A 22,326-nucleotide genomic window follows, 5' to 3' on the forward strand; every position below is an offset into this window, starting at 1 on the left:
AAATGAATCCATTAGCTTTAATAAATATTTATCATAGATTTTGAGTATTAATTCCCATGGGTTTTAAATAACAACTTGTTTAGTTTCTCATAATTTTTACTATGAATTACTTTGTTAATGATATTTTCTTTGGGGCTTTTTTAAATAATGACCTCCAATATTGTTCTTGAGAATAATATTTACTATGAGTTTTAAATAAATATGGTAACAATCACTATAATGGAATAATGTGATGTTCTTGATAGTTTTTAGACCCCTTAAACAATTGATTAAACCTAGGTAATTAGCCAAGTTGTTACTTAGTCCAATTAAACAAGTCTAGGTTATTACAATAATAAAGATCAAATCATGCAAAGCAGCGGAAAATAAATAACACAAGATATGATCACCCAAGAAACCAAACCGGTAAAAACCTGGGGAAGATTTGACCTAACTATCCTCAAGGTAAACTTGAATCCACTATCTTGAAAAAATCGAAGTTCATACAATAAGACTTACAAGCCCCCACGTTCGACTTCTTATTACTACCAACCAGTAGAACTTACTGATACGACCACGTGCAAGCTCCGAATCCACGGACTCCTTCTTTCTTGGATTCACCACTAGATACAAGCACACCTGCTTGTGTTTTCTTTAAACTTCAATAGCAGCAACTGAATTGATCATCAAGGCGTAGATAAATCTTCTCCTTGAAAACCCTAAGTTTGTGTAAAGGAAAGCTCCTCTAGATCTCACAAGAGATTTACACAAACCGCAATTATGAGCCACACTAAAACGTGGCTAGGGTTTGCCTTTTATACTTATGACAAATAAGAAACCCTAAAAACGTTTTAAAACACTTAGGGCTGAGTTGGACGAATCTGCAGAAAAACATTCTGCCCGAGTTTCGATCGATCGAGCCTGTCTTTCGATTGATCGAGCCAGGCCGAAAGGCACAATGCTTCCTGCTTTAACTCGATTCCAACTTTGCATAAAATCACAACTTTGAGCTAGACTAAAAACACTTCTAAAACATTGTTTTGATCATGGTTTGCCAACAATACAAATTAGAGTTCTAAATACATAAAATCCTAAGATTTTAGAACCTAACAGTTTTCATGAGTTTCTTTATAGATAATCATAATGGACATGTAGGATGAATAGTTACCATGAGTTTTGGTAATAAATATTATGAATGTTGTGATGTAAGATAGATAGCGAACATGAGTTTATAATATGAAATAAATAAATGTCATGGGTCTAATAATCATAACTTTCCATAGGCTTTTATAAGATGATTGCCATGGGTTTTGAAAATAGATAATTCATAAATTCCATAAGCTTGCGATATTATAGTAATATGTTTAAGAATCTAAACTATTGTTCATTATTGGACTTTTAAGTGAAATAATTATGGTATAGTATTTTGCCAAGTATTAATAACCTTGGGCTTTTGATAGAATAGTGCCAAGTAGTTAGCTTGGGCTTTTAATAGTGCTAACGTAAGTTGAGTTTTTGATATTGCCAATAAAAATTGGGTTTTGATATTGCCAATGAGAATTGGGCTTTAAATATTGCTAGCGAGAACTGGGCTTTGATATTGCCAATGAGAATTGAGTTTTGATATTGCCAATGAGAATTGGGATTTAAATATTGCCAGCGAGAACTGGGCTTTGATATTGCCAATGAGAATTAGGTTTTTATGTTGCCAATGAAAATTAGGCTTTGAATATTACTAGCGAGAACTGGGCTTTTCATTGGGCTTTAAATATTGCTAGTGAGATCTGGGCTTTGATATTGCCAATGAGAATTGGGCCTTGATATTGTTAATGTGAATTGGGTTTTGGATAAATAAATTGCCATGGGTTTAAACCATTGGCTTTGATTATGAATTTGAATTCTATTGATAAAATTGTTTTGCCATGGATTTGAATCATGGGTTTTTCAAATATTGCCAAGCATAAGTATTCTTGGGCTTTAAATAGAACTAGTCGCTAATCCGTGCGATGCACGGGAAAATTATTGAGTATAATATAAAATTTAATCTTGGTTTATTTTACTACAACGCCAAAATTGAATTTGTAAAAGAAAATTATGTATCTAAAACATTTGCTAACAGCTATACGTTTTAGACATTTGAAATGAAAAATAATGATTTTTTTAAGTCCAAGAACCATCTAAAAGTGACAACATTGTCTCAACACATACAAACATGATGAATATATCATCATTCATTATAAGTAAAGAAAATTTAGAAAATATATAACATGTAATTGAGTTTTAGTAAATCTGTTTTGATTTTTGAACCTTTTTTTTTTTTTTTTTTTTTTTTTTGCTGAATATACCCGCTGTAAGGTAGAATTATATATGAAAGGTGCATGATAGGCGTACGACTTACTTTTCTAATATTACGTATTACAAACACATTAAAATTACTATATATAGGGTTATAGTAATTTTTTTGTGCAAACATATTAAATATAAAAATTAAATATATTATTATAGAGTCTATTATAGTGCGTTTTTAATAGATATGCTGCATAGTATAGCAGAAGGAAGTCAATACCATCCGTGGCCATTTCAGTTTGATAAAAAAAAAACGAAATATTTCGATACCGTTTAATACTGGTGTACGATTTCGGTTTACCTCTAATTTTTTATATTCATTATTCAAAATCTATATAATTTGTTGCAAATATTTAAAATGATAATTTACATATATGTTTAACCTTTAGAATTGTGCTAGGACCACATAAATGGACCCAATTTTGTACTACAACTTACCACATGACGAGTTATAATTGGCAAAGATGTGTCAATGGGCCATGTGAGAACATACTTTTACCAATCATAACTCACTATGTGACACAAAATTTTGCTGATTTATGTGGTCCTAGCATAATTCATAAATAAAAGAAAATACATAGATTATACTTTTGATGATTTTTTTTTTTTTTGGATGAATAATAAAAATTACTTAAAATAAATAAATAATTAAATAATAAAAAAAAAGGGTTCACGTGGGTCAGGGCACACTTCCACACTTTTAACAAAAGGTAAAAGTCTCTTCTTTGATGAAAAGTAAAAGCAATAGGCAAAGAAAGTTCAAAGAAACATTAGTCAGTAAGAACAACACGTAGACTATCATGAGAAATCAACAGGTGGACTATCATGCATGAATCAATTGAAACCAATACAACAGGTGGACAATCATGCAAAACCAGTAAATTGCCAAAAATATGAGAAAACAACAGGTGGACCATCATTTATACATCAAGTAAGACCAATACAACAGGTGGATAACATGCATCCATCAAATATAACCAATACAACAGGTGGATAACATGCATCCATCAAATATAACCAATACACATGTAGACAAAACCATTAACATCAATTTCTCAGAATATTTAACACCACCTATTCCTTCGTTAACTATTTTGTAAGGTCATTTATCTATTCCCAACAGATAGCAGAACACCTTCCTAATGGTGATTGTATTATTGTAAGAAAAGTTGAAATAATTTGTAACATAAGTTTGAACATATTAAAGGAGTTTTTGTTTCCTTTTCCTCTTTTGTCGATCTGCAATAGGTGTGAGCTGTACTTGACTTGCATCATTTGTAGGATTAGCATCTTTTTCACTTGGTAAGTTGTTGTCAGAATCATTTGTAGCATCGCTCATATAATACTGTTAAAAGAATATAGTGTAAATTTTATTCCGATATGAATAAGTAACATTAAAAATATCTAATTTTTTTATTTAAATTTAATATAAAAGTACTCACATCAGTTATTTGATCAAGTTTAACTGAATTGTCAATCTGCATAACAGGATCAAAAACTTTCTTTACTGTGTAGATCTCCCATCCTTGTTTGAGGTTATAATCATTGAGTTCCAATTGGAAGACAAATGTTTTCCCAATAAGGTTTGCTATTTGCATAGGCATGTCAAACTCTTCAGGTACCTTGTAGAAATAGTAGGACATAAATTGTAAGATCAATTATAGTAAAGAATATATTAAGTACTATTTGTGAATTTCAAATTCTCACCTGTGAACATTTATTTATAAGTTCTTTTGCTGATATATGGAGTAATTTTTCAGCCATAGAATCAAATAAAATGAATGTTGTCAATCTTGTGTCATCTTTAACTTTCAGTTCAATTCTATACCTGAAAGAAGGCATGGTAGATATAATTTTAATTAATTTTTTTTTTCACTTTTCTTTATATATATATATATATATATAGTTATACTTTTATATTATACATACCTTGGGATTGGGAAGCCTGCCAGTTTGTTACAACGATCACACCACAAATGTTCACCTCTTGGTTTAACCTTTCTACGACATGTTTCGCATGACATAAAGTACCAACCAAAAGCTGTTTCAATTTTTGTAATCTTTCCATGGCAGGTGAAGATAGTCTCCTGGAATTTCAAATTTATTGAATGATTTATTTGTAAAATTTAACATGCCATTGACAATTTCATTTTAGGATTTTTCTTTTGAAGAACTTTTCCCTTACCTTATTTTCAGAGTTCCAGACCATGTTTAATATTTCAATTATGGTTCTTCTGCTATTATTCATCTCTTCTTCAATTGTTCTCTGTGGCTTAAATTGTCTTGGCAGCTCTTCTATAAGATGATCATTTTTCACGTCCCTATGATTGTAACATAAAGAAGTTAGTATAAGCTTGCGTATACTGTAAAATATTATATAACATATATTGCTAAAAAGATATAGATTACTTACTGATCCATAAACGCAGAAGTCTCTGGAATCTCCAAATTTATATAACTTTTTGTTCCACTTGTAGATGATAAGTTATATTCCCCTACATTTATATGGAAGAATTTTTTAAAATGCACATATAATTTATTAATGTAGTTATAAATATGCAAATGAAAGAAACAATGTACTGACCTTTAAAAGTTTTCACAATTAGACATGTAGCAACTATAATAAAAGGTCCCGGATTCCTTTTGAAGAGGTTATCATCAATTTCATTTGCAACTGGTCCCCAAAGGGTAAGCTTTATTTTATCTCCTCTGTTCAAATATTGTTATTAATGTAAATTTATATTATATATATTCAATGTATTGGAACTTGTAAGAATTAAAACATACTGTATAGTCATCACAGTTATGTTTCTCAATGCAACTTTTGATCCTTTAATGGTAGGATGTTCAATTGGACCGATAGCAACCACTTTTGCAATAATATCTATGCATCATAAAAATTCTAATGTTAGTTATTTTCATTTATGATAATGATATAATTTACTTTATATAACAACAATATAATGTAAGATTTTCTAACAATAATAGAATGCAAAATTTATATTCAGTCAATTTAATACCTGATAGCTGGACATGGCTGTTAAGTCGTTGAACGATGGTGTTGTAGTCAACAAATTCAAATTTATGATGAGGTATATTGACTTCAGTTTCTGTTAATTCTTGAATGTTGGTTGTTGGCAAGAATATGATCTTTTGCTCATTTTGAATTGGCCTATAGAATTCATTGCAATTACCAACTTCAAAGTTTGATAATGCATACAGCTGCCCTTCTTTCAGAAAAGGTTTGAGTTTTTTTGAAATATTCTTATGAATGGTAGAATGTATTGCATTATTCTGCAAGCAAAAGATGTTAGTTGAATGTATATAAAGTGAATAATATATATAATGTATAAGAAATGTTTTGCTGTGTTTTTTTAAAAACTTATACAAACCTGTTCATCAATAAGAATCATATCTGAACTGATAATTTCTTGATTGTTTCTATTTACAGCATCCCACATCCTTGATACTCTAATTTTGATTTTGTACTTGTCACTCTTGTTTGAAAGCTGATTAAGAAAACTGAACTCCATCATCTTTAAGTTTTTGACCTTTGGCTGCATACATCATTCAATATGATAATTAGTAAAATAAAGTGATGGCATTTCGATGGTAATCAAACATTTAATTTATAGTTTCATTTCTTTAGCAGTAACCAGGTAGAATAATAGTAAATAAATAAACTCAAACACATTAATAAGAACTAAAAAGGAAGAGTTGTACAGATGTATATATGACATTTTAACATATAAATTTATTTTACCTTATATGACCAACAACTTAAATAAGTTTGGTGAAAACCTCCTTGTACACAATGTTTTTTGTTTCACAACTTTGATCAGTTTCATCATTAATTATGCGGAACTTCAACCCATTTCTGCTTGTTACTCTAGAAACTGCAACATATAATTGTCCATGACTGAAAACTGGTTTAGGCAAATAAACTCCCACATGTTTCAATGACTGTCCTTGGCTTTTATTTATTGTCATTGCAAAACACACAGAAATTGGGAATTGTCTCCTGTTTAGAACAAAAGGCCATTTCGAATCAGTTGGAGATAATGTTTTCCTCGGAATGAACACGCAGTTGCCTATATTAGTGCCAGTAATAATTTTTGCTTCTATAACCCATGTAGCCAACTTTGTAATAATCAACCTTGTTCCATTACAAAGCCCTTCATTCTGGTTCAAGTTTCTAAGCAACATAATAGGTAAGCCTACTTTTAATGTCAACTTATGATTTGGCAATCCAGGAAATCTTAAGCTGTTTAAAAACTCAATAGGGTATAAAATGTCTTGATCAGGAACATTCAAAGAAGCCTTGCAAATAGAATCTGAACTCAAATATTCATGTTCTACTCCATTTATTGATGAGATTATGTAGTCATTTAATTCCTCTACAACTTCATTTGTAGGGCCAAGAATTGCCCTTTCTTCAATGTAACTTGCATCCATGTATTGAGCATTCAAATCAGGGTATGTGCTATTAATAATATCTTCCAGTGGATTTTGTGTAGGTTGGATGATTAGATCATGAGGAATTGTAATGTTATTGTCACCATCACCTTCTCCCAAATCACCATTACCTATTTTTAAAATCCATTCACTAAAATCTTGTACAGATAATCCTTCTATTTCACTCATATTGTTCTGCAAAAGTCTCATATTTTGTTGTAGTTTAAACACATGACAATAATTCCATAAGTGTGACTGACAAATTGTAGATTGGACAATATCTTCACGTCTTCCCTTTTTCACAACTGGAAGTATTTGCCGAAAATCACCACCTAAAACCACAACTTTGCCACCAAAAGGTTTTTCTAAATTCATTGGATCTTCAATCTGCAGTATATCTTGAAGGCTGCGATTAACAGTTTCAAAGCAATTTCTATTTGCCATTGGTGCCTCATCCCAAAGTATTATACTTGTTTTCAAAAGAAGTTCTGCTGTCTGTGTTTTTTGCTTTATTTCACAGGTTGACTCATCATTAACATTAATCGGAATGTGGAATCGTGAATGTGCTGTCCGGCCACCAGGAAGTAAAAGAGCAGCAATGCCTGAAGAAGCAACTGCTAGAGCAATTTTTCCTTTTGATCTTACAGCAGCCAAAATTGTTCTATAAAGGTATGTTTTTCCTGTTCCGCCATGACCATAGACAAAAAACATGCCCCCACTTTCAGAAAAAACAGCTTCCATTATAGAATTATAGATATTTCTTTGTTCATTGTTGAGGCCAGATATCAAGATCTCATGTTCTCTTTGCAAACTTCCTATATTATATGACATTTCTTCTTCAATAAGTCTATTTCTTTTATGAATAAGAATATTTACATCTGGCTGAGGCATTTGAGGATAGTCTTTCAAAGATTTCCCATATTGTTGGAGGATTTGATCAATTTCATACAAGCCATAATTTTTCAATTGACTATCAGATAATATCAAATCATGAAAATGGGAGATATGTCTTTGTCTATTAAGTATATCTTCCGTAAGAATTTTCCAATTAGAATCCCATAAAATTAAAGGATCAGATACTTCACAAAACATGAGTATGGTAACAAATAGTTGGCATAACTGTTTGCCACTGGCCCAATGTGCAGCTTCATTTATGCATTCATGCCACTCTTTATCATCATCTAGAAGCCCAAGTGCATAACATGCATCTTTGTAAGTAGGATAAGTAATATTTTTTACAGTCATTATCTCTTTAAAGTTTTTTGGGCCTTTGACAATGATAAGCAACATTCTCAAGTAAAATCGATCTCCGCTTAAAGGGTGAGCATTATATACTCTTCCAATACATTTTCTACCTTTTCTTCGTTTCCATTGCTTAACATTTTGATGCCATACCCATTTTGTAGGAAATTCAGCATAAGTTAACTCACGAGCATCTTCAAAAGCTTCATTAGTTTTCATCCATTCAGTAAATTTTGTGTCTTTGATTCCTGGCCTTTGTAAAATGTTGTTCAAATTTGCATTTTCTGGATATATAATGGGATTTTCATTTTCTAAATGAAAGTTTAATCTTTCAACTGGTGGATTTCGAAACTGAATCGGAAATTCAAATATTCTCCAACATGCTTCTGAAGCTGAAATATATCTACAATCCAAATATGCTTTGGTCTCATCAACAACAATGCTTGGTTGTTGTTCGTCATTATCAGTACCTGGCAGATTTTCTTGTAAAACAATTGTGACTCTATCTGGTCCCTTATTTATGTATTTAAATAAATATTTAATCGATCGAGATCTATTGCACCATTCCACATTCAAATGTGACTGGTACTTTACCAGTAAGTCTACATTATATGGCACAACATACCGATTATCCAAAGTAATTCCATTTTTTACTATTGTCTTCCCATCATTTCTTCTTCTATAAACGGGGAAACCTTCTTCATCGATAGTTGTCTCTTCATAAAATTTTTTTGGAAAATGTTTTGTACATTTGTCATTAACCATACAAGGTGATCTTGGGTTTGCATATCCACATGGCCCATGCATCATAAACTGTTTTACATCTTCATAAGCAATTGGATCTTCATGTGGATCTGGTATTTCTGCTGTAATAATACTGTCAATGTCTGCTGGGCTTGGGCACTTATCTTTTGGATCCAAGAAAAGGAGAATATGTGCATGCGGAAGACCTCTTTTCTGAAATTCGATTGTGTATACTACTGCAATGACTCTTCCAAAATGAGATTCATGCCTCAAATCATGTAATAATTCATCCAACTCTATTTTAAAAACCCTTGTTACAATATCTGGTCGATCCCCAACATTTTGGCCTTCTATAAATTCCAAGCACTGTGTGATTTCAGACCATTTTGGATTGCAAGTAAATGTCATAAACAGATCTGGATATCCTACCCTTCTACATATAGCCATTGCATCTTGATAATTCTGAGCCATGTATCTTGGGCTTCCAGTAAAAGAGGAAGGTAAGATGATCCGCTTTCCAACTGTTTTTGGATTTGTATCACCACGAAGCACAGCATCTTTAAGGCCACCATATAGTTCAGATCTTAATTTCAATTGGTTTTGCCTTACCCATCGTAATCTTTCCTCTTCAATGGAAGTATAGGCATCGACTATGAATTGTTGAAAAAGCCTTCCACCAAGCAACAATGTGTTACCTTCATGAGATCTTTGTTGAAGTCTAAAAGCATAATATTCCCTCATTGTTATTGATTCTCTTTTTTTAGATCTTGTTCCATCAAAATTCTTATAAGGTATATCAGATCTATACCCATCCTCACCGTAAGGAAAAAGCAATGGATATTGTAAAGCCATATAGCTCGGATGACTTCCATATATACGCTGCAATCCTGAACTCTGGTTTTCAACAATAATATCCCTTTCACAATTTTCAGTATTTAAATCTCCAACAATAATAGCAGCAACTTCAGTAGTATCAGGTAAGTTATATTGTCTAGAATCATAATTGCGACTTCCAATAAGACGTATCCTTACATCATGCAAATCAGACTCATTGAATCTGTCCCTAGCCATCCTGAAGTACTTGACCAATTGATTGCAATTGTCTAACATATTCAATAATCCAATGACAATATCTATATCCACATCTTTTCTATGATCAGCAGATGTAACGGCATCAATTCTGTTTGCTATCTCATTCTTAGTATCATAAATATAAAGCTGTGCAAATTGTGTCTTTTGGCCATCAACAGGAATAAGAGATCCAATTCTATGATGATTTTGGCCATTTAGACGGAAAACATATGGAGCAGTACCATTATTCACTGAACGATCTATATTACCTCCCAAAGAAGTGAAAGCAAAGAGAGAATTATAGATTCTTATCCCCACTCGAAATTTATTTGATCTCTGATCATTGCTTATGCTGAGCAATCTTTTAAGAAAAGGTGGAGGATCCTTCAAAAATGTAAGTTCAACTCTGCCTTCTGAACAACATAAACTGAATTTAGGCTTCTTAGGCTTTCTAGATTTAATTGTTCTCTCCTCATACCAAAGTTGAGCTCCACAGTGTTCACATACTTGTGTTGGAGGTCCTAAATTCATTGCGTCCATAAATTTTCCTACAAAAAAATTGAAGGATCATTTTTTGGGAACCTAATATTTAAGGTTGGTATTGAGGACTAAAAATTTTAATACTTACAATGTTTTCGTCTAGGGTCAAAGGTTGAAAGATTATTTGCTTCTCTATCAGAGTCATCACAAAAATCATGTTCAGCAACTGTAATATTCATTGTTGAGCTTTCACTATCATTTGTCCGTTCCAGGTCTAAGATGTAAACAAAATCAAAAACGAATTCTTCAAAGCAAAATTTCTATTTAATATAATAGAATTCTTAATATACCTTCAGCTGCAGCAGATAGAATGCTACCTTCTAGCAAAGGCAATTGTTGCTCAGTTATATTGGTGGTAACACTCCCATCTTCATTCACAATAGTTCTTCCTAATATATTCACTAATGAGTTTGTATTTTCAGCTTCAGGATTATATTTTCTCTGTCGAGTTCTTCTTACAAATGTTTCATCATTGCTTCCAGAATGCAATGATTGCGTTTCATGAATAGTGGTGTGCGACAATACATTCCAAGAAATTGAGTCTCTTTCTATTGAAACTTCTCCTTGTAAAGCATCACCACAAGATAAGGGACTGGATACACCATCAGAAACATTTCTTTTTTTATTTAACAGCATTCTTCTAGTTACTGAAACATCTGAAGGACTTCCCTTTAATGAAGAATTTGTAAATTTGGTAGGTACATTTCTGTTTCGTTTCTGTGATAGAATCAGTTTTCTTCTCGCTCTTGAAAATAAAGTGGACTCCATACTGATATAATAAAAAACATAGTATTTATAGAAGATCAAATCTTAACTATTATTGTATAAATAAAAGATAGCAAATAGACGTTAAAAAGGGGAATATTCTTTCAAGCATGTATCTATTGTTAATTAGCATTTTTATGCTGTAAATTTTTGTTGAAGATAACATTAATAATTATTATGAATATGTAGAAAAGAAATGCAACATAAACTTTTTTTTTAAAATAGAGCAATTGTTAACAAACCTGGACTTGACACAGTTAACTATGTAGCTCTTTCCCTCAAAAAGTATGCAGCTCTTTATCCAAAAATGAAAGGACCTGCAAAATAAGTTTTATTATAACTTTTTAATTTTAAAATTTAAACTATCAGTTAGGTTCATAAGCCATGTTCACCCAAACCCATTCATGTTTATTTGATCTGCTTAGAAACAGCCATTTGCTTTCCATTTTTAATGCATTACAGATATGATATGGCTTCAAACCAGTGGCAGGAGGAGCCACATGTTCCAAAAGAAACTCATTTACCAAGCATTAAATTAAATACCTTAGAAACAAAGTTCTACCATTGTATAATATGTGATTGAGTTTTATAATTAAAGAAAAACTTATTTCTTGGTGTTCTAGTTTTTTGCTGTGATTGTTTTTGTAAATCTCTTTTGATTTTTGAACCTATATGCTATGCTACATTTAATATATGAGATGGAGGAATAAAATTTTTTGTGCTAATAGTGAAGAAATTCATGATTATTCTTTTTAAATAATCATAGCATGTTTATGCTACGTTTAATATATTAGAAGCCACATGTTCGTAGCTTCTTATTGTAATAATCATACTAAGGTTACTTTGATTTTTTTTTTTAAAAAAATCTATTGAATCCTATATCATCATTACAAATCGGCACTGTCATAAATGAATCCTATATTAAATACGGTAAGTAAGAGTAAGTAAGCCAAGAGTAAGGCATTTTATCAAACAAATGGTATGCACAAAATTTCAATGTCTTAGCTATTAACATTCCTTATTATTAAGGAAAAAAAAATAAAACAGAAATATACAATCTGTTGACAAATTGAACAGTTCCTGTAATGCCAAAAACCTTCTTCCATGGCTTTTATATTTCTCATCAACATGTCTAACATTTGTTTTTAAATCGCCAAAACAAACATATTCTATTTACTATATTCGTTTTACTGTTGCATTGTAAGGTTGTCTAAAGTTGTTGTTTGAAAAAGTAATAATATTAGAAAAGAATAAATCAGTTACCGTAATGATTTTGCTGGGCTACTCTGTTTTTTTTCTCCACAACCTTTGCTGGGTTCCTTCTAACAGAGGGGTAAAACAAAACACAAAACAGAAAACGAAATGTCAACAATGTGGGTTTGAAAGAGTTAGAGCAACTAATGCAAGAATAAGCAAGAGCAACTAATATTTGTGAAGAACCTTCACTGGGTCTGTTGTCACAGCGGGAAAAAAAAAAAAAAAAAAAAACAGAAAAATGGAGAGAAGAAAACAAAAGATAGTAACCCAACGTTACTATGTAATCCAACATCAAAATCTATATGACCACCGAAAGTAAATTGAGTCCTAAAATCTGAAAAAGGAAAACCCAACATTCATAGAGAACAGAAAAACGGACACTAAGAACATCAAAATCGGAGTCTGGAAACATTGTTTTTTTCTATCGCCAAAGCAAACATAGCGTAATTTAGAAAATTTACTAAAGTTGTATAAATCAAAACATACAATGGAAAACCAATATTTCTACCAAATTAGTGGAAGGTTACCATAGCGATTTTGTGGGTTACTCTGTTGTTTCTCCACAACCTGTGCTGGGTTACTTTGTTTTTTCTCCACAATCTTCACTGTAAATAACTACCCAATGAAACGGTGTGGGTTTGAAAGAGTTAGAACAACTAATGCAAGAGTAAGCAAGACCAACTAATGTTTGTGAAGAAAAGAATTACCAGTAGCAGTAGCATCAAGGACACTCTATTTTTGGTTCACAACGTTCGCTGAGTTTGTTCTTGCAGCGGGGAAAAAAAAACAGAAAACGGAAAAACGAAAAGAAGAAAACACAACATAATCAGCGTATATAAACAAATAAGTAGTTACCCACTGAAACTAAATAAGTCACCACCAAAAAGATACATTGTTCTACTTTTTTTAATGGTAGACGTGGCATTAATTTATGTAGCCACATGGTGCAATGAGATAAGGTCAACAAAAAGTCAAACGTTTCGGCTATTAGTTATTATATAAATAGGATGTGTTTATTGGGTTCATAGGGCCGGTTTTGGGCTTAGCTAAATAATGATAAAAAATTGGATAAAATATGAGTTTTTGGGCTTTTTTGTGATATTTTATATCATAACCCAATTTAGATGATGAGATATGAAACATTTGTGATTAACAAAATAATAGAGCAAAAATATTTGAAAAAACCCAATAACTTATTAGTAGTGTTTGAAAATAAATAGGTGGTACTCAACTAAAATTAGATGTAAAAAAAAAGTACCCTAACAATGTGTTAGCCCTAAACCAATTTCCCTCCTAATTTTATCTTTTTAACCACATAGACACATACACTATTTTAGCTAACCCACTTTTCAAATTCACGTTCCAACATAATCTTTCTTATTTTTTATTGTTCCATTTAAATATTTCTTTCTCTCTCTACATATCTCTCTTTTTTCTTTTCTTTTTTGATAGGAACTTCGAAAACTTCATTAATCAAATCAATTCAACAATGATACATCATGGTGAAGAGAACCAAGCAATAAAATCAACAATACCAATGGCATGTTTTGCTAACAGATGCGCTGGTCTATTACATTGTCTACAGACATGTGAAAATTCCACACGACTTAAGTAGCCACTCAAGACCTTAATACCTAATACAACTACTGCCATTGAAGAGGGAGGTGAGGTGTTACCACAAAAGGCATTAAAAACTGTCAAGTAATCCCTTTCAATGATAAAGTCCTGGATACCAATTTCTCTTACGAACTGAACTCTTGCTTCAACAACCTTTGCCTCAGATTCCAAAGGCCCCAAAAGTGCATTGATCTTCTTATTCAACACTGCTATTACCGGACCACGACACTCCCGAATTAAGACACCTACTCCTGCTGCTTTCTGGGCCTTAAAAACCACTCCATCCACATTAATTTTATATTTGTCGGGGGGTGGAGGTGGCCACATCATTACTTGAATCCCTGGAACTGTGGCTGGTCGCTCAAGTGCTGCATAATACTCCCTAAGGTAGCGAGAAGTCCACTGCACCAATTCACTGCCCAACTTCTTTTTACCCCCATTACGCACCTCATTCCTGTTACCCCATATTGCCACCTTTGACTCATCATAGGTTCCCCCCATAATCATATGTCACATTAAATCAAAGTAAGAGTGAATATTATCTGTGTCTATACTAAAATGGATCTTTGTGCAACTCCATACCTCCCTTGCTCTCGGGCAGCTCTAAAATAGATGGCCTAATGTCTCGAGTTTTTCATGACACTCACTGCAGTGGTCATCTTGCAGCACCTGTCTTTGTACCAGATTCTTCCTTGTCAGTAAAATGTCGCGACATGCCCTCCATATGAAATGCCGAACTTGATGTGGTGCTGGTATCTACCATAGTAACTTCCAAAATTTTTTAGTTTGGCTATCATCTGAGCTTGCACCATGATTGGTAGGCCGATAAAGATTCATTGCTAACTTGTATGCGCTACGGACACTAAATAATCCTCAGGTGGTTGTATACTTAATGGTATGCTTTTAATACACTCTGCCTCGTATGGAAGGAAAAGTGCATCAATCACCTGTGCTTTCCATTGGGTAGAATCCTGTGCAATCAATTCACACACCTTTGTTTCTGCACTCAAAAACAGTCTAGGAGATACTACTTGGTATGTTGATGTAGATGGCAGCCACTTGTCTCTCCATACCCGAATGGATGTCTCCTTACCTACACTCCACCGACTCCCCTGCTTCACCAAATATTGAGCCGCCATGATACTCCTCTACACGTAAGATGGATTTGTACCAAGTGAAGCATGTATAAAATCTCTTTTTATCCCTCAGGTCATATATGATATATCCCATTTTCTCTCTCCTCTCACTCGGTTCTCTGTCTCTTTCTTCTATTTCTATGGTTGCTATATCTTGATCCAAATCTTAAAATCTTATGATTTCACCATCTAAAAAGGCTCAAGACGATGTAGATCGATCTTAAGTAAAATATTTGTTTGGGACTAAGTATTGCATTTGTTGTACCTTACTTCAACGTCATCGAGCAGACTCAATGCCACTATGTGGACCTGGCTCCGGTAGGACACATTGAGATATATCCAAATGAATAAACCTTTGCTAAGTGGCATTTGGCATGCAGAGAAAGGAGAATTCGGCGCCATTAAAAGCAGCCAATGGTTTCTCCACGGAAGGCCTTAAAGCGATCATGGTTGATTCCCTTATAAGATAACCCTTAAGCATGGGATTAACTAGGAAGCCGGACCTAGATCACTTGAGCGTAAGATAACCCTAAAGGAGACTTGCATGCTAACCTGACCATGTGTACGTAGGATCTAGGCACCTACTTCTTATGATTAGGCGTGGCATGTCAAGTGAATGACATGAGATAGTGACATAAAAAGACTAGCTATGGAAACAAATCATATGTGCACGGGGAAAGACATTTGTGGACGTGTGCTTGAAAAGTAGAACCTATGCCGTACGTACGTAATAAGAGTCTCTGGTGCCGAACGAGCCGATAAAAGAATGATCTATGTGCCATGTGATTCTTGGTCCTTCATATCTAGTCTAGTACGTGCACTTGTCATTAGATCATTAAGAAATGAATTCTTATTTATGAGTATCCATACACCACACTATAAAAAGAAGTGAAAATCTTCCATTTAAGGCAAGGAGGAAGAAGGGGAAAATGATAGGAAATCAATTTGAAAAAATTGTTCCTTATGGGGAATATTGATCAATTTATTTGGGAAGAAGGTTCTGATATCATAGTCTTGGGCTTGGCCGACACCCATCGATGAAACCTCTTAGCCCGCGGCAATCTTAAATACAAGTCTCATTAAAATTCCAATTATAAATTTTAGTTGGTCTACTAATTATTAAAATTTTAACTGTTTTTATATTTATGCCCACATTTATAAAGAAATTGAATATTCAAAGACAGCTTAAATGTTTTAATTTTGTTATAATTAAGTATAAAACAATGACCACAACTTTTTTGTTGAAGGGGTGTCTATAACCGATTTTACATTTCCTACTTAAGTGAAGATTCAAATCTTTATTAGCAAAGCTTATAATCAACTATGGTAATGTGAGTTCCAGTTAGCTCAACTGGTAAAGTCTCTGATGGTTATATAAGAGATCTGGGGTTCAATCTCCACCTACACCAAAAACTGATTAGTGTCTTGGTCTGATGATAATGAGCTATCAGTAGGAGCGGACGCCATAAGTTGAAACTCTTTTTAAAAAAAAAACTAAGGTAATAACTTTTTTTTTTGGGCTGAAAACTAAGATAATAACTTAATCTACTCTAGTAAAGAACCTTTGTTTCTTTCTTCTTTCAAGGTATATAGACTTTGAAGCACCGACATGGGGTGCGGCGTCCGACGTAGTTGCTCACGTGTCAGTGCCGCGTCTGAGCTTTTTTTTTTTTTTTTTTTTTTTTTTTTTTTTTTTTCGGATTTGCACCGACTCGGCTCGATTCGCGCCAAACCAGGCCGATTCAACCAGAATCAGGCCGTATCGACCAAATTGGGTCGTATCGGTCGGCGATCGAAACGGCCGAAACAGGCCATTATCGGCCTTGAATCTTGCCAGAATAGTCGAAATCAGCTTTAAATGAGGCCCAAACATCCTAAATATGTCATTCCTCAATTTTATTCTGAATATTTGTTGCTTCTTTTGTGTTTTCTTTTTTGTTTTGTGTTTTATTTTATGTTTCTTGCCTTCTTTCTTTGTTTTGTGAATCAAGGTCATAGTAATGTGTTTTTTAAGAATATTTTAATAGTAAAAATATATAGAAAATATAAATAAATATATTTTTAATAATTTTTTAATTGACGCACCCACACCCTACTTTTTCAAAAATTGTCGAATCCCGCACCCGCACCCGAATCCGGAAACGCATCCATGCTTCATAGTATGTAGATAGTTTGAATAGTAGATACCCATCACAGTGACACGTATGAAACTTATTAGTTTGAAGTTTTTTTAGAATATATATTAACCTTAAATAAATGAGTGGTATTCGATTGAAATGAATACCATTTGAATGCGCGAGGAATGGTGATCATATACTCCTTCTCACGTCACAGTTAGCAGTTAGCACAGGTGACAAGAGAAGGAAACAGAGTTAGTGATGAAAACGAACGTGTGGCAGAAATTCGAGCCACATGAAGCTACTCAACAATTATATCCGTGGAGCCCGTGAGGCACACACATATATGACATCTAGGAAAGAATCCAAAGGATCGTTGGAGAGGCATACACATGAAATTTAGGAAAGAAACACGTAAATTCATACAAATAACCATTTCACCAACTCTTTAGATTTATCTCAAAAATTTGTCCCAGATTTTATTTGATGTGTCAGTAAGTATGTGTAGACGAAGAAATGCTCATGAAATTAATTAAAATATTAATTTCATGAGCATTTCTTCGTCTACAATTAATATTCACTTTCATTACCAACTATTGAAAGTCTTAATTTGTATAAGATAAAATTCCTTAAAAGGTTTAAGAAACTAAAATTAATGAAATGTACAACTTTTAAAGAAAAAACAAAATTATGAAAGAGAAATTAAAGTGTAATTTGTTGGATTGAACCCCAAAATATATAAAAACACAATAGAATCATTTGTAGGGTTTAAGAAAAGATATTCTAGGCCGACCACACATAGGTGGATTTTGAGGTGTTTTGTAGAAGAGACAAATGTCCAACTGTTATAAGGGTTTGGACTTTTGTAGAAAGAGTCAGGCCCACAAAGGAATCCACCCTCGAGAGGGTGTATATTATCATGTTACACTCTACGTCTCACAACGCATGTAGGTCTCACATGTTGCGAGAGGATGGGTACATGTTATTCATAGCAATCCACACTCACATGAGTGGGTTGAACCTACCCTATATATCTCCAACCTTGTTTATCACGTCATTGTAGATGAATAATAACCATGCTGCTACCCCTGTTCTATTCTAGAATTTGAATTCGGTGGGATATTACTTGATTCTATAGGGTCCGTGGAAATATAGGTTACCTTCTTGGGTTGCAAGCACTTGCTTAAAATCTCCCACCACACCTCAATAGTTTTGATTTCAACTTTGTTTGTTTTAAAATAAAATATTTTTTGAAAAATGTTTTTCCATTTTCCAGTATTTGTTTGCATGTAAAATATAGTCAAATTTATAACATATTTTCCTCTGATTGTAAAATCCTTTATAAAAAGTTATAAAATATTTTGCTTTTAAAATTTTGATAAAATATTTTACAAAACACACCGTGACTTACCCTCTCCCTATCTGGTGGCTAGGTCATCGACCTGATAGTCAAAACCACCTATCCAATGACCAGTGCTAAAGGTTCAGTAACCAAAGCCAATGTTTCAACCATCAATGCTGGCGGCCCAGTGGTTGAAGACACTGTTTTGATGATTGGTGCCGAAAATCCAATCACCGAAGACACCACTCTAGTGGCGAACGTTGGTGGTCTGGTCACCAAGCCTCTAGCACCGATTTTGGTGGTTTGTTTAAAAATTTTGCTTGTCATACTAAACACTTGCAATTTTTTTTTTTTTTTGAAAATGTTTTACATATAAAATATTTTATGTTTGAAAATATTTTAATTCAAAACAAGCGAAGCATTAATAGTAAAATATAAAAAAAAAAAAAAAAAAAAAGTTGGAGGAAAATAATCAAACTTAGAATTTTGTTTAGGCCATTAAAGGTGGGTGATAAATAAAAAGGAAAAAAAATCTAATATCTTCTTATCTATATTTATATATATCTAAAAGTTGAAGCATATCATTTATTATTGCTACGCACTTATTAAGCCACATTAACGGCCACATCATCCACCCATTTTTAACATTCTCTCTCTTATTTTTAACTCTCTTTTTCATATTAATTTCCCAACTTATTGTTATACTTTCTCTAACTTCTCCCCTCCCTTCTACTTTTTAATGTCCCCATTATTATCTATCTTAATATCACTTTTCCTATATTCCTTTATCTTCCTTTATTTTTGGCTTTTCTTATTTCCCTATTCTTATTATAAATTTACTATTCTCTCTCTCATTCTATATACAGTTTTCCTACACACAAAAGGTTCTTTCTTTCTCTCTCTCAAAATTTTGTTTTTCATTTTTTGGTGGATTATTTTAACTTTCTTGCATCTCTACTTTAAGTTAGCATGCATTTGGGTAACATGATTTGCAGCGTTAGGCATTGTTCACGCATTTTAAGCGTGGGACCCATGAAACTGTTTCAAACAAATGACGAAAAACGTAGACCCACGGCAAAGTGTGAATAGTGTTTTACAATTTTTTAAAAAAATTTGCTACAGTGTTTTCAACAATAAGTTTTCAGTTTCAGCAAAATAAACGGTATCCAAACAGACCCTTAATGAATTTTTGTATTGTTTGGAACTCTAATTTGGGTTGATTTGATTAATTTGGGTTAATTTTCTTTTTTTTTTGAGTTAATACTTGATTATTTTGGAAGTAAGAATTTGAGTTTATTTCTAAACACAATCTTGGCTATGTTAATTACAGATTGGCATTTGGCTCATTTCAATCTATTTGGTCCGGTTCGGTCTACTTCAATCCATTTCGGTCCATTTGATTTATTTCAGATCACTTCAGTCCTATTCTGAGTACCTACTTAAGACATGAGAAAATAAAAGTTTGGATTGAGAGTATTATCTATTATTTGAGTAATATCAATTGTAATTATATAATAAGTTTTGGTTATCATAATAATCTCCTAAAAAGAATGAGAATTTGAATAATAACCTTGAAGTTTAAAAATTTTAATTGTGCCAAAAGAAATTAGAAAAATATAATACACAATAATAAATAGTTAGAAGAATATGGATCATTTCAAAAAAGAATAATATCAATCAAAAATGATAAAATTATACATTTGTAAAAATAGAGTGATAGAAATTACTTTTTGAAACTGTTTAAGTTTTAGGGAAAAATTTATTTACAATAAAATTTAAAAAATAAATTATACATATTCAGTATCAGTTTGTTATGAGCTTTGATTATCATAATATTTTCTTTTAAGAGAATGAAGAATTTGAATAGTTTATTTAAATAAAAATTATACATACATACATACGTATATATATACATATATACATATATATATACATATATATATATATATATATATATACATATATATATATATATATATGTTTTGCTTGAAGGTATAATCAACCTCATTCAACTCATTTAAAAGTAATGACTTTAAAACAAATGAGTAAATTCCATAAAGATTAGATTTGTATATTCATAATCTTCATGTTTAGAAAGACTTTCACTTAAATTTAACCAAACCGAAGTGGACTAAAATACTACGTTAATGTGTTTTAACAAAAGTGTAGTAACAATAAATGTTATGCTTAAGATTTTAGATATTACAAGTTTGAGATTTATATTTTCTTTTTAATAAAATTGGATTTAGAATAGGTTCTATCAACACAAACATATCTTTTCTTTATATGTAAGAGCACAAAAATAGACTGAAGTTGACCAAAATGGACCAAAGTTTTTTGAATGGACCAAATGGAATGAAATGGATTGAATGGACAAAATAAGACCAAATAAGAACAAGGTGAACCAGACCAAATTGGACAGAGTGAACCAATGTGAACCAAAGTATACCAAATAGGATTAAAGTGGACTGAATAAGAACGAATGGACAGATTAGGACCAAAGTGGACATTATGGACCGAATAAGAACAAATAGAACTGAATTGGACCGAATAGGACCAATATTGACTGTATAGGACTGAAGTGGACATAATGGACTGAATATGACCAAATTAGACCTAATGGCCCCAATAGGATTGAAGTGGACAAAATGGACGAAATAGGACTAATATTGACCGAATAGGACTAAAGTGGAAAGAATAAGACCAATGTGGACTGAATGGAACAAATAGGATGAAAGTGGACCGAATAGAACCAAAGTGGACCGAAGGAGACAAAATGGACCGAATAGGACCGAAGTGGACCGAATAGAAATTCTGAATATTTACCCTTTTTATTGCATTTTTAGGGCTCATATTTCTAATTTCTAATTTCTAATATCTATTTTGTTTGTATTTTTAAATCAAAACTAAAAATTTTATCCTAAATATAATAAAATTTCATACTTTTCAACCCAAAAATGAAGGAAAAAAAGAAAAAGAAATTTTGAGCTAAACTTAAAAAGACAAACTACAAAAAGAATCAATTTAAGACCCAATTAGTCCAAAATGGAACAAAGAAGACCAAAATTGACCGAGTGAACTGAAGTGAACTGAAGTGGATTGAGTGGGACCGAGATAGACCTAATTGGACCAAATAAAAATTGTTTAATTTTAAGGAAGAATAAATTATCTTCAAAAAATTTTAAAGAACACATTATATATTATATTACAATTACAAAAAAATTATTTATTCTAACGCATCGTGTGGGTCTGCTACTAGTGGCATCATAATAGTTGGCATTGAAGATCCTCTTTACCCAAATTTGTCAATTGAGTGAAGATTTATGATATTTATAGTCCCATTAATGCCAAATTAACTAGTGTGCCAAATAACAAAGCATGGTTATGTAGTATAAAAAATAAAAATAAAATAAATAAAAAAATCCAAAAATTCACATCATAAGTGGTCATTATACAATTAAGGATAGCTTGACCTTTTTAAGTGTGTAATGTAGTGATTAAATCATTGTTTTATGAATGCTCAAATTTGATTATAATAAAAAGTTAAACTATATGAGATTATACATGATTGATATAAGGCGTTTTAAATATTTTTAGACTAACTCATCTTGCTTTTTAATATAGAAATTAGAAAGTGAAATAATAATAATAATAAATTTTCCTTCAATGGAGGAAGAATTTGAATGTAAATCTTCCACACAAAGACTTCCGCATG

General features: G+C 32.2%; 2 protein-coding genes across 3 annotated transcripts; both read right to left on the minus strand.

Moving 5' to 3' along the window:
- Positions 1 to 3,217: 3,217 nt before the first annotated feature.
- Positions 3,218 to 13,205, minus strand: LOC126706841 (uncharacterized). 2 transcript variants are annotated; one of them, XM_050406396.1, is made up of 13 exons: positions 13,107 to 13,205; positions 12,927 to 13,014; positions 12,406 to 12,464; positions 5,718 to 5,882; positions 5,346 to 5,619; positions 5,113 to 5,209; positions 4,910 to 5,034; positions 4,739 to 4,820; positions 4,511 to 4,646; positions 4,255 to 4,412; positions 4,033 to 4,153; positions 3,768 to 3,947; positions 3,218 to 3,670 (listed from the first exon to the last, which is right to left on the minus strand). In XM_050406396.1, exons 4-13 carry the CDS (start codon positions 5,859 to 5,861, stop codon positions 3,527 to 3,529), a joined length of 1,461 nt encoding a protein of 486 aa, XP_050262353.1. In that variant the 5' UTR covers positions 5,862 to 5,882; positions 12,406 to 12,464; positions 12,927 to 13,014; positions 13,107 to 13,205; the 3' UTR covers positions 3,218 to 3,526. The 2 variants fall into 2 exon arrangements, with proteins under 2 accessions (XP_050262353.1, XP_050262352.1); XM_050406395.1 differs by lacking the exons at positions 12,406 to 12,464; positions 12,927 to 13,014; positions 13,107 to 13,205 and having other exon boundaries at positions 5,718 to 5,905.
- On the minus strand, positions 6,106 to 10,368 carry LOC126705289 (uncharacterized). Its single transcript, XM_050404178.1, has one exon. The coding sequence runs from the start codon at positions 10,366 to 10,368 to the stop codon at positions 6,106 to 6,108; it is 4,263 nt and encodes a 1,420-aa protein (XP_050260135.1).
- Positions 13,206 to 22,326: the final 9,121 nt, after the last annotated feature.

Source organism: Quercus robur, chromosome 11 (assembly GCF_932294415.1).
Source record: "Quercus robur chromosome 11, dhQueRobu3.1, whole genome shotgun sequence".
NCBI classification, from domain to species: domain Eukaryota; kingdom Viridiplantae; phylum Streptophyta; class Magnoliopsida; order Fagales; family Fagaceae; genus Quercus; species Quercus robur.

Excerpts from the sequence above, each read along its gene's own strand:
- LOC126706841 (XM_050406395.1), bottom strand. The coding sequence starts at position 5,888 with ATGCAGCCAAAGGTCAAAAACTTAAAGATGATGGAGTTCAGTTTTCTT. Across the intron at positions 5,620-5,717 it reads TGATTCTTATTGATGAACAG|AATAATGCAATACATTCTAC; the intron begins GTTTGTATAAGT and ends TTTTGCTTGCAG. Across the intron at positions 3,948-4,032 it reads TTATAAATAAATGTTCACAG|GTACCTGAAGAGTTTGACAT; the intron begins GTGAGAATTTGA and ends TATTTCTACAAG.
- LOC126705289 (XM_050404178.1), bottom strand. The coding sequence starts at position 10,368 with ATGAATTTAGGACCTCCAACACAAGTATGTGAACACTGTGGAGCTCAA.